The 13,770-nt window shown below is 35.3% G+C and overlaps 1 protein-coding gene across 7 annotated transcripts in view; it reads right to left on the bottom strand.

Moving 5' to 3' along the window:
- ARHGAP12 (Rho GTPase activating protein 12) overlaps positions 1-13,770 on the bottom strand; it is a 115,175-nt gene that overhangs the window by 31,270 nt on the left and 70,135 nt on the right. For 3 of the 7 annotated variants that reach the window (XM_027592738.2, XM_027592741.2, XM_027592742.1), the window contains 3 exons: positions 6,196-6,321; positions 2,575-2,649; positions 2,234-2,248 (listed from right to left, as the gene is read on the bottom strand). In XM_027592738.2, coding sequence (XP_027448539.2) covers positions 2,234-2,248; positions 2,575-2,649; positions 6,196-6,321 — 216 coding nt within the window. The remainder of the gene's footprint in view (positions 1-2,233; positions 2,249-2,574; positions 2,650-6,195; positions 6,322-13,770) is intronic. The other 4 variants (XM_027592739.2, XM_027592743.1, XM_027592740.2 and 1 more) reach the window with 2 other exon arrangements.

Below are 13,770 nucleotides of genomic sequence, written 5' to 3'. Positions count from 1 at the left end.
ATGACATCAGAGAGCTAACACTGATTACACTATTTTCATTCCTAAATTTGTAGCTTCCTTTTTCTTACCACTAAGGCTTAGGATTTTAACTCACAAAGAGGGAAAAGATAGCTGCTCGTATTAACTGGGTAAGAGTGAAAAAAACAGGTGAGACTCAATGGAAACAGCACAAGTTGAGAGGAGGGAGTGAAGGGCCAAGAGAGGGAAAAGTCAAGGAGGGAAAAAGCCTCAGTGAGGAGGGGCAAGACAGCATGGAAGAGGTGCCCTCTGGAGCACGAAAGCAGAGTTGTATTTTCATGGGAAAAAAAGAATGGACTCAGGTAGAATGAACAAAGCTATTTCATCTTTCACTCTAAGACAGAACAATGAAGAAAAATAATGGTGAGGCAGTTCCCTGTGGTGGCCAGCAGGGGGTATCGTGAATCCAGGATGGTCTAGTTGCTGTCAAATTTGAGAAAAGGGGTAAATGGTTTAGGAAATAATTTGCAAATCGACCTTTTAACTCCATGTGGAACATCTGCAAATTCATGTTTCTAGGCTAACCTAAAGATTCCTTTTTACCAAAATGTAAATAATTTATAAAAGGTCTCCTTGGCAATTACGTATTACCTATATTTAAAATAAGTTAGAAAGGGTTTCTGCTTTTTTCTAGATGCACTGTAGTAACAACACCTTAGATTCATACAATAATTCTTGACACCACCACTAAAATCATGGTCACTTTCATCTTTAATGTTAATGTACCCAGGACAGTGTTAAATAATGCAAAAGACAAAAAAGAGGAAAGTAGTCACTATCCATCCTTTAGTAGGACTTTAAAACCTTAGTAGGGAGATGAGGGGGGGTCCATGAGGTAACATTTACACTATTTGACAAGTGACTTGGAAATCGAGGAAAAGACGAAGAGATCATTATTATGCTAAGGTTAGTCTGGCAAGGCCTCTTAAAGAGTCAGTCTTAAAAACTTTTCTAACTTTGGGGCACAGGGGTGCCTCAGTCAGTCAAGTGTCTTGCCTTCAGCTCAGGTCATGATCTCAGGGTCCTGGGATGGAGCCCCACGTCAGGCTCTCTGCTCAGTGGAGAGCCTGCTTCTCCCTCTCCTTCTGCCCCTTCCCCCGACTGTGCTCTGTCAAATAATTAAAATCTTTAAAAAAAATTTTTTTTTCTAACTTTAAGTGTACAAAAGCCAAGGACCACTGTAGGCAGGGGGAACCACCTGAGCAATGTCAGAAGGAAATGTGTAAAACATGTGATATGAACCATAAAAGATCTGATTCAGTCAGGGAATGGAAAGAGAGTTAGAAAAATAAAATGACATCTGTGGAAACCTTTGCCTCTAAAAAGATCAGAAATATCCCATAAATAAGTCTATTACAGTTTTATAAAATAAGGAAGTAACAGTAAAAGTTTGTCTTTTAAAAAGCTTTAGAAGTTTCATTTACTCATTCAATAAATATTTACTGAACAGCTAGTATATGGTACACAGTAGTTACTGAGATTATTCCTGCTCTAATGAAGCTTTTCTTTGTCTAGTAGGGAAGACGGACACAAATAGAGGGTTTGAGGTTTCGACAAGAAATAAAAAATGAAAAGTGTTATTCTATTTAATATAATCAAGTAACATATAATTATATGCTACAAAGAGTATTACAGAGAAACCTGACCAAATCTAGAAGATTCGAATAAAATTCTCTGAGGAAGCAAAATCTGCACTGAGCCCTCTAATGAATGAACAGACATTAACAGGCAAAGATGTGGGAGAGAAATGGTTCAGTGGGCGAGGAATGACATGTACCAGGACCTTGAGCTGAAAAGCAGGCTCTTTTGAGGAAAGATGTACAGTGCGGCTGGAGGAAAAGAAGCAAGGAGGGAAGAAGAGGACCCAAGAAGTCTGAGGCGAGGCTGGAGAGGCAGTCAAGAGCCAGCGCATGCTCAGTCTTATAGTCCTCATTAAAAATTTTGGCCTTCATCCTGAAAGAAAAGGAAAGCCACTGAGGGGTTATAGCAGAATCAGCCAACTTTGGGAAAGACAAGAGGGACTACAAAGACACAGATCAAGTAAACTTTCATCCAAGTTAAACCAGGTCTCTGAGGAGAAGTCAACTGGAGGTTTTCAGTTTAGGGCAAACTTACAGTTGAGTTACAGATCTCTAATATTCATCCGGCATAGACTGGGCATTGTATTTTAAGCATAGAACGCCTGTCCTCATTAAGAAGGAGGGAAACTGCTTACCTTTGGACTGCCGGCCTGAGGAAAAAAGATTAAAGTATAACTTGATAGCATTTTCCAGGGATTTTTATTTTTTAAAAACCAAATATGAATTTATCACTTACAAATATGGTATATAAATTAATCATGAAGATACCCTATTTTGCATTAAAAGGGGCTTTTAAGTCTCTAAAACTGATTAAATTCTTAATTTAAACCTATTTTAATGGTGATTAGTATCTGAAAAACCAATGAAAGTTAAGAGAAGCCCAGGAAATATTTAAACATTACATTTAGAGAAAATTAATTTATTGAAACTGATTGAAATAACTGGACTATATTATACTATAGGCTATCATACTAACTGTATCTTGGTGCTTTGGTGAAGAGGGAGAAGATTCATTTTCAGGAAAGCAGGGTTTTGAGGCAGTTGGAGATTCCTACAAGAAATAAGTAATGAAAAATGTTACTCTATTTTATATCATTACATTTCTCCCTCTATTCACGGTGGGAGAGCTTAATAAGGGAAGCTCAAAAAATCTTTTCCTAGTTATTTCCTTTCTACATTCAGCTCTGAAACTAATATGACACTGATTTGCAAACTAGAGTTGCCTGAAAGTTTATGAAATATGGCATATTTTATGCTGATTATAGTTTAATTTAAATAGTGCATACGGAATTAATAAAAAGAAATGATGCACGTTGCCTTAAAACCATGATGTTGTATCAGCCTGAACTGACCACTTTTAAAATAGGTAAAATCTAAACACTGAGCGATAACAATGTAACAGTCACCATTTGAACTGGCTCTTGTTGCAGTCGGTCTGAATATGCAAGCCAATAGTCACAGGAGTGATGTGGCAACTGCCAGAATGAGAACTTCATTTAATTGCATTAATATTTACAGTAATTTACAGATAACCTTCCAATTATTAGAAAAAAGCGAGATTTTTTTAAATGCAAAGAAGAAACTTTAAAAGATTAATAACTCACCAGAAAAAAAAAATGTTTTAAGTTTAAGCCTACAAAAATATATCATAGGAGCAAATCAACAATGTGTATTTTAAAAGCAATTCGGCTTTGTCAATATTAAAACACACTATGTGATTTCTACCACAGATGTTTGTAAGACTCTTCATAGAGGACAAGACTGAAAGAACACATTTTTGGTACCAACAGCCAAGCTCCATTTAAATCTTTTCCATTCCCCTAAATGCTTTGAATAATCTCAGGAAAAGAAAATGAGAAAAATCATATGCCAACACCGATTATTAATTTTCTTAGAAACCAAATAATGTCTTTGCACATTCATCTCCACATCTCTAACAATCTACTTTACCATGCTTATGAAACTGGACAAGGTACCGTTAACAAATCTGAGTATTCATATTAAATCACAATACACAAACCATTAACACCATATCCATTCACTTAGAAAAAAGTCTTCAGGTTTATACCATATAAAATTTGTAAACACAAAAACTAGATAGCAGTGAAAGCAGGGAAAATCCTTGAAGGGACAACCTTACAAATCAAACATCCAAGGCCTATACTACTAGTGAAGAAAACATTAAAATCATATCAAATTTTACCTTTACAAAAAAAAATTATACATAATATCCAAATCCAGTATAGCCTCATTTAAGTATTATTTTTCTGACCACTTCAGATGTTTCACTTTTCAATTTCTTGAGTTCTAGGAGTGTCTAATATTAAAAGCTTGGAAAAAAGATGAAAGAAAGATTTGATGACCCACAAAGTAGAAAATAAGTGAATGGTAATCACAATTTATTTTTCATGGGATTATCAGTCCTACAGAAATAAAAACCACAGCAAATGGAGGAAAAATATAAGTACAACAATTATAATTTCTATAACAAAGATTTCACACATATTTATGTATATTTATAAGTGTATGTGCATATCTAAATGTATCTTAAATGCCTACAACTAGCAGATTTTAATAAAAACCATACATAGGCAGAAACAGATGCACCCACACATATACACACATACACAGACATACACACCTACCTCCTCCAGTGTTGTCTGACAACTGAATTAGGACTTATATCATCAGAACAATATTTGCTACATAGTATTAGGTTTATCACATTTCAAGTTACACACTCTTTAACCCTCATCATACATCGGTCAGCTAGTTTTATAGCTCTTTCATAACCTCAAATCTTTTCTTTTTTTTTTAAAGATTTTATTTGACAGTCCCTCTTTCATAACCTCAAATCTTTTTTTTTTTTAAAAATTTTATTTATTTATTTGACAGAGAGAGACACAGCGAGAGAGGGAACACAAGCAGGGGGAGTGGGAGAGGGAGAAGCAGGCTTCCCGCAGAGCAGGGAGCCCGATGTGGGGCTCGATCCCAGAACCCTGGGATCATGACCTGAGCCGAAGGCAGACGCTTAACGACTGAGCCACCCAGGTGCCCCATAACCTCAAATCTTAAAAACATATATAGTAGGTGGTGATAATAAACAGAAAGGTTTACTTTATCTAGGATTCCATTTTTAAAGGTTAAGGTGCAGGGAAAAAAAAAACAAAATATTTCCATCAAAAATAAGTAAATCTCTGGTCTCAAGAAAATCATGCTCTCACAACTCTGGAACACTCAGATTATAAAAAGAAATGTCATGAGAACTTCAAGCAAGTTATTCTAATAACAGACTGAAAATAAATCTCAAAAAAGATTTTAAAAGAGTAAGAAACTGTAAGTCTGTATCAGCAAAATAATCATCCCTTTTGTTCTAAAACGAAGAGGCAGTGGAGTTGGTTCAACAATGGCTTTTGCATTAGAGCATTATATATGACAACATTTACAAGCCTGCTGTGTACACTGAATTGTAATCTGGTTCCTGGAGTTAAATGAATTTTCTATTAAAATCTCATGTTATTCTCAATGCTAAAATATTTTCAAGTATTCTCTAATAGCAGATTCCAGAATGTCTTTCCTTTGATATGGCCTCTACATTCAAATCACATACTACCCTTACAAAATATAAATTACAAACTGGTCTACTACTTTCATTGTTGTTCTATTAGTCTATCTTATACACAATGTGTGAAGACTGTTTCTACAGCTGCACAAAAAGTCTTCCATTTAATTTCATGAAAACCAACATTACAGTCACTAAAAAACAAACTTGTTTGGACTGATTGAGATAATTTATAAAGGAATTTACAAGTGAGTACCCAAACATAACTATGCCTTAAGAAAATTCATTCTGTTTCCACTAACACACCCGAAAATGCAAGAAACCTGTTAATTATGCCAAAAGAGAAGTCTTTTGGTAAAAAGACTTTGGTAAAACAAAAAAAGAGTCCCCAGTGACAAATACCTTTTAAAATAAGATTTTTAGAGTGTTACCACCACCCTCACATTTTTACATTAGTATGGCTAATGTTCTACAAATTCATACGAATTTCCTATTCCATCCCCAAAATGAAGCTACAACATAAAAAGAAAAGTCACATGAAAAGTAAAAACTTTATGGGTTTTCCATTCTGATGTTTGCATCAAAATTTATCCCTTATTTGAAACAGAGAACATTACTTCTCAGATTAGTAAAAGAAGTCCTTTGTGCAGAAAACAATTAGGGAAACAGAAGCGTGGGATTCCAATTCTCCCACAATATGAAGAAATTAATTAAATGTCTTTACTATTAAAACCTCCCAGAGACTGAAGACAAACAATAACAGATATATGACTGGGTTTTGCTAACAGGGTTATCAGAAATATCTACCACCTCCTAGGCTCAAATACATACATTATTAAGCCACAGATGAGTCAGTCCACTGCGCAAAAATCAATAAACTACAAAACCAAAACCCATTCCAGGACAAATTGACACTATACACAATAAAACAATAGTTACCAAACAAAGTATGAGATGCAGCTAAGGAAAAAATAAAAGTATAAAGAATAAAAAGAACGTTCAATATTCTCAACAGATTATCTCAAAAAGTCCTACCTTGTCATTGGTGTCCAACACAATGGTGCTATGTCTCCACTTTGTTAATACAATTGGTTCTTGCAGCCGCCTGTCCAGGCTCCTACTTTTAATTATTTCTCTTTGCTGCTGGGATGAAGCATTATACTAAAAAAACAAAAAACAAACTCATAAATAATAGAAACAAAAGTAGAATCTAAACATGACATTTGATGTTCAGCAAAGTTCATCACAGGAATTTTTCTGGCCTGTTTTCTCATCCTTGACCACACTGTGGCCCAACTGAGATGATCAAAGATTTCAGTGTTGGAGAGACCAAGTTACCGTTACTTTGGCAAAACATTTAGTCTCCCTATGTCTCAGTTTCATCAACCGTAAAATAGACATAACAGAAATATCATCTCATTCACAGATGTGTTATAAAAATTAAGCAGTATAAAAAAGGCCAAATATTGCCCTAACAGTGGGGTTCTCAATAAAATATTAGTTATCATAATTTATAAAATGAGGTCATAGGACAAACTATTTTTTTAAGGTTCCTTCTACCTTGAAAATCCATGAGTCCAATTTTTGGTTTAGGTTTTAAAAATGATGATTACATACACAACAGTATCTTCACATTTAAAGGGTTGTTTGTTTTTGCTTTCATTTATAGGCCGAACATACTATTATTTGTTTCTCTGAAGTTGTAAAACATAATCAGGTCACAAGGCAGAGATAGTTCCAGTCTGAAAGACCAATTCTGACTTTATCAGTTGTGTACAAAGAATAGATAATAACTGCCCCCCCAAATAACATCTAAAATTAAGAACACATTATCAATAAGGTATTAAATCATGTGTTTGAAATGTCAAGTAGATCACCAAGCATAAACATTTCAGAAATGTCAGGTTTAAGAGTTATGCTGTTTTATACAGCCAATTTTAATAAATTATACATAAGTAAATAACAAAAGAAAATTAGAGGCTATATTCTTCTCCTGAAAGCAAAGGATACCTAATACCTATCTACTTCTCCCACCCCTAAAAAGCCCAGTAAATCTTAAAATTTTAATGATTCATTAGAATTTCAGTAAAATTGTAAGAATGTTTTTAATATTAAAAAAAAAAAATGTTCCAACATCTTTCTCCACACTATGCCATTTCTTTACTCCCCAAAATGAGCCTACACACACACCCCCACCAAACTATCTCCCAAACCTGTTACTTCTTCACATTAAAATTTGCCAAAGCAAGGCAATCACATATGGCATTTGCTTTTAAATTACTGCTGCTTAACAAATAGCAATCTAAAAATTCATCACAGAAGTTCACAAAGGGATCATTTCTAGGATGAACAAAGATGAAACTTAAAGGCTATCCCCCAAAAAATTCTGTGCCAGAAATCTCTAAGTGAAAAGAGACCTAAACAGAGCTATATTTTCAACAGAATCGTCATTAGCAATAATTAAAATGTATAATTGTGTAAATGCACGTGTATGAACTTTAATAGATACAACTACCTTAGCTTATGAGCTTTGTAATTACTACAATTGTTTAGAAATCCTTTCTGTGTGGCAATAAAAATAATGTGAAACTAAACTGGGCAATAATCACAATGATAAATGTGCTGGTAGTTTTACCAGGCAACAGTATGTTCACAAAAACAAAGTTTAAATAAAATGTGAGATATAAAATATAGTCTAGTTAACAAGATGGCTAAGTTTAAAACTTTTCTCCAAAAAACCAAACTTCTCTATTCCTTTTAAAAATACTTTTTAAGAATTTTAGATGAATTTTTATTTGAATTATTTCAAACATATACAATAGAATAAGAACTATAATAAAAATCCACCATCGAGTTTTAGCATATCTAATATAAAACAATTGCTTTAGGTACCTTTAAAAAAAGAAAGAAAGAAAGAAAATATAGACCTATTAGACACCCTCTGAATATATCTTCCAGATTCCATTCCTCTCCTTCTTTTCCCCAGTAGCACCACAGAACTCAGTGGTCATCACTGTCATCACACTTTAATACACACTTAGTTATCTATAAATACACGTACTTGTGGAGTTTTAAAATTTATATAAATGGAGTCCTACCACATGCATCATTCTTCAACTTGCTTTTTGCATTCAATATGTTATTTTACAAAACATATCCGTGCTGGTGAGTACGCAGTTCTAGCTTATATTTTCACTGCTATATACATTACATTGTATGTAGATACAATTTAACCGTTTTGCTATAAATGGACATGTCTAAAGTGGTAATACTAATTTACACTTCTACCAGAACAGATTGGTTTGCACAACCTTACTTGGTACTATTGAATTTATATGCATTGGTGTATATAAAATAAAGGTTAAGTACATACACACATTAAAAAAAATGTGAGAAGTGAAATGTTAGCTTGTTTTAATTTACATTTTCTGATTACCTGTAAATTTGGACACCTTTTCACATATTTATTTCATGTATTTCTTCTTCTGGTATTGCTTAGTCATGTATTTTGCCCAATTTCAACTGGGCTTTCTTTTACTCTTACAGAAAGAAAGGACCAGGAAGCTCTTGATGTATTTTGGCTTCAAAGCATTTTTGTAAGCTACATGAGTTGAACATACCTTCTCCTAGTCTGTAGCTCAGCTTTTCCCCTTTGTGTATGGTACTTTTTATATTAGAAAGTATTTTTGTTTAATTTGATGTAATCACATCTGTCAATCTTTCCTTTTATAGTTTTTCTTTATTATAGTTTTAAGAAATCCTTCCCACTCTGAAGTCAAAGATATTTTTATATATCCTTCTGTAGCCTTTACAGTTTATTACATTTACATCTCTGATCTACCTGGAATTAATCATTAAGTGTGAAGTGAGGTCAAGATCTACACTTCAGGGGCACCTGGGTGGCTCAGTCGGTTAAGCGACTGCCTTCGGCTCAGGTCATGATCCTGGAGTCCGGGGATCGAGTCCCGCATCGGGCTCCCTGCTCCTTGGGAGCCTGCTTCTCCCTCTGACCCTCTTCCCTCTTGTGCTCTCTATCTCTCATTCTCTCTCTCTCGAATAAATAAATAAAATCTTAAAAAAAAAAAAAGCATCTGCCTTCGGCTCAGGTCATGAATGGGTCCTGGGATCAAGCCCCACATCGGGCTCCTTGTTCAGCCGGGAGCCTGCTTCTCCCTCTCCCACTCCCCCTGCTTGTGTTTCCTCTCTAGCTGTCAAATAAATAAAATCTTTTTTAAAAGATCTACACTTCATTTTTCACATGAATAACCAATAATCTTAGCAACATTTATTGCAGACTCCATACTTAATCCACTGATTTGTGATGCTACATGTAAGCTTTCTATTCTGGTTTATTTCTCAACTGGTCTATTTCTATGTGTGCTCTTACTACCCCATCTTAATCACCACAGCAAGAAGCCCGTCTCTCACATGCCCCACCTCCCATTTTCAGGAATACTTTGGGTACTTTGTTTGTAAATAAAATTTAGCATTAGTTCCCAAAAAGGTGGAGAGGGAGAAAGTAAAATGGAAATATAGTGAATTTATAAATTAATGTGGACACTGTTATAACACTGAGCCCCCCAATCCAAAATCATAATGGTATATTGCACCATTTACTCAGGTTTTTCGTCCTTCAATTCAACTCTGAAATTTTCTTCATTAAGATCTTACAAACCAGAGTACCTGGGTGGCTCAGTCGGTTAAGTGTCTGCCTTCGGTTCGGGTCATAATCTCTGGGTCCTGGGATCAAGCCCCACATCAGGCTCCTTGCTCAGCGGGGAGTCTGCTTCTCTCTCTCCTTCTGCCCCTCCCCCCAGTCATGCATGTGCACAAGCTCTCTCTCTTGCTAATAAATAAAATGTTTAAAAAAATATTTTTTTTAAAGATTTTTTTTTTAATTTATTTATTTGACAGAGAGATAGCACAAGTAGGCAGAGCGGCCAGCAGAGGGAAAGGGAGAAGCAGGCTCTCTGCTAAGCAGGGAGCCCGACGCAGGGCTTGATCCCAGGACTCTGGGATCATGACCTGAGCCGAAGGCAGCTGCTTAACCGACCAAGCCACCCAGGCGCCCCTAAAAAAAAAAAAAAAAGATCTTACAAACCTTAATTCTTAGTTACAACTCTTCCTGTTGCTACTGCTGGTAATGAAATTTATTTGTCACCTCTCAAGCCTGACTTTTTACTAGAGATGGGTAGTTTGGGTTTTATTTTAACATTTTATTTATTTATTCTATAGAGTGAGAGAGAGAAAAAGAGAGAGCACAAGCCAAGGGGAGAGGCAGAGGGAGAAGCAGACTCCCCGCTGAGCTGTGAGCCCGACACAGGGCTTGATCCCAGGACCTCGGGATCATGACCCGAGCTGAAAGCAGACACTTTAACTGACTGAGCCCCCACACACCCCAAGAGATGGGTAGTCTTTTTGATTTTATATCTAGCAACTCAAGAGCTTTGAGTTTGTAGATTCTCTTGATTTTTCTAATAATCAAAACAACTGTATCTCTTTCTTCTCAATTTTTTTTTACTTTATTGTTGAATAAAGCAGTGATTTTAAAAAGTTCAAATCTAGTTCCTAATTCTAATGAGAAAGCTTCTGTAACCTCACAATTAAGTATGAAATTTACTGTAGATTATCTGACAAATAACCTTTAGCATGATGTAATATAGCATTACATCTGAAATGATTTTCTTGTAGAAGCAAATAGTTGGGTCATGGTTTACCATTTCTGAAAAATTTTTAACAGGTGTGTTTAGACATTTATATTTAATGTAATTATATACGTTAGGATTCCAGTCTGCCATTTTATTTTCTATCCTGTAATTCATTTGAGTTTCTCCTTTCCTGCCTTCCTGTGGGCTACTTGAAAAGTTTTTACTATTACATTTTAATTCATCTATAGTTTCTTGGGTCTGTATTTTGTTAGTTTTTTAGTGCTTGTTGTAGGGATTACAATTCACATGCTTAATTTATCACAGTCTAATAGTATCAACCTTTCACGATTTCAAATGAAATGTAGAAATCTTACCAACAACTACATCACTTCACTCTCCCCTCTTTATGGTATAAGTATCATCTCTACCCACAATGAGTACTTCAGAAATGTTTCAATTTTTGTTTTGAATGTCAAACATAAATTTTTAAAACTCAAGTCTCCTCAGATATTCACCCTTTCCATTGTACTTTCTTCATTCCTGATGTTTCAGGTTTTCTTTAGTTATCATTTCCCTTCCATGTGAAAGACTTCCTACAGCAATTCTCTGAGAACATGATGCTGGTAATAAACCTCTTAGTTTACTTTCATTTGAAAATGTCTTTATTTTACTTTCATTCCTGAAGGGCATTTTTGTTGGATGTACAATTATGGGTTTACAGTTTTTTCTTTCAGCATCTGAAAAACGTTATACACTTCCTTCCAGCTTCATGATTTCTGATAAGACACCCACTGCCATTCAAATCATTATTACCCTATAGGTACTGTGTTGTTTCATCAAGCTGCTTTCAAGATTATTTTAGGGGGAAGAAAAGGGGGAGTCCTTAGTTCTCAGAAATCTGACTACTATGTGTCTAGATGTGAATTTCTTTAGGTCTATCCTGTTTATTAGGTGTTGCTCAGCTTCTTGGTTTCTGTTGGTCTTTTGCCAAATTTGGGATGTTTTCAAACATTGTTTCTGCAAGTATTTTTCAACTTCACACACTTTCTCTTCTTCTAGAACTCCAATGAAATGAAAGTTAGGTCTTTTGTACTTTCCCAAAGATCTCTGAGGCTCTGTTCATTTAATTTTTAATTAAATTTTTTGGGGGTGCCTGGGTGGCTCAGTCGGTGAAGCATCTGCCTTCGGCTCAGGTCATGATCCCAGGGTCCAGGGATTGAGCCCCACATCGGGCTCCCTGCTCCACAGGAGGCCTGCTTCTCCCTCTCCCACTCCCCCTGCTTGTGTTCCCTCTCTTGCTGTGTCTCTGTCAAAAAAATAAATAAAATCTTTAAAAATTTTTTAATTTTTAATTACATTTTTTGGTGCACATGCCCATTTCAATACTATACTTTGTGATACATTTGCTCACAAATCATCAGGGAAAGCAAGTCATATGACTCAATGCAGGTAACAGCAGCATAAACTCCCACCCACAGTGGGAGGCCTCTACAAAGGTAAACAGCAAAGAGCGCTGATACAGGAATGGGTAAAGAACAGATCCAAAGATGTAATCTATCACAGCAGGTAATCTGGTCTTTTACCCTTTGATAGCTGTTATAATTGTCTCCCTATACTGAAGTTCTGCACATCCAGTAAAACTTGTCAACATATAAACGTATTTTTATTTATCCTGGTCAGTATTTAAGGCATATTTTCTAGTTACAGACTCATGCTTTCCTTCAGCTTTAGAAAATTCCTAGAAATTATATTTTTAAATATTATTTCCCCCTCTTTCATCCATTCTCTCCTCTGGAATTCCTAGTTTCTGAGTATAGGAAACTTCCCACCCATCTTCCATTTCTCTTAACTACATGTTAGTATTTGTTATCTTTCTACCCTTCTGTCTATAGTTTATACTACAGACCACACTTTTTAATTGCAATGACTAGCGTTTTCATCTGAAATATTTCTATTTTTTATCATATTCACCTATTCAGATATCATTTGTTTTTATTTTTCATAATTTCTTGTTCTTTTTATTTTTTATTTTATTTTTCTGGTGGGCAGCAAAGCAAAGTTTACTGAGTGATAGCACAAAGCTCCCAAAGAGGAAGGGGACCCAAGAGGGTTGCCCTTCTTGGTCTTTTGAAATGAAAGCCTTCATTTAACTCCAGACATCTACAATATATTTAAAGTCTGTATTTAAGTTATTAACAAAATTAATTTCAACTGGAGTACAATGTTCTGATTCTTGATTTTTTTCATGTTTATATTAGCATTGGGTTCTTCATGTGTTTTACTTGGAATTTTGAATACCAGACTCATTTTAAATGGGAGATGTTTTGTTCTCTTTTCATTCATCCTTATTTCTCCCTCCCAGTCCTTCCTCTAGTCTACTTTTATGGTCCCCTTCACCCACACCCTATCTAGAGTCAGGTATGCATAAAAGTATATGTGTACATATTTTGTCTCACTTAGCTATCATATGTACATGCTTCTTTCCAGATTTAGGGCAAACTCCTTGAGAATAAAGACCATGCCCTGTGCATTTGCATTCATGATAACATCTATAAAGTGCTCACCACCAAAGACGTACTCAGAAAACAGTAGCTAAGTTTCTAATATCTGACAGAACTTATTTTGGATTTACTAAGTAGAGGTTACAAAACCATCTGACAGAACTTATTTTGGATTTACTAAGTAGAGGTTCTAAAACATTTTGCCTTATTTCCTCATTCCCACTGTACCCAAATCAAACCTTCTCCCCACATTCAATTTAATTCGAAGTTCAAGAAACTGCCCATTCCGACTTTATCCTAAGTGGCAAATGGTGGCAGAAAATGAGATAATACCACAAAACTAATGGCTCAACAATGATCACAATCAGCACCCATTTCCACTGTTGTGGAACTACCCTGAAAGGTTTTGATATGACTCAGTCCCTTGCCTTTCTTTCTTTCTTTCACCCAGGAAATCTCCA

The sequence above is a fragment of the Zalophus californianus genome, chromosome 9 (assembly GCF_009762305.2).
Source record: "Zalophus californianus isolate mZalCal1 chromosome 9, mZalCal1.pri.v2, whole genome shotgun sequence".
Lineage (NCBI taxonomy): Eukaryota > Metazoa > Chordata > Mammalia > Carnivora > Otariidae > Zalophus > Zalophus californianus.
This window is presented reverse-complemented; position numbering and strand designations above follow the sequence as displayed.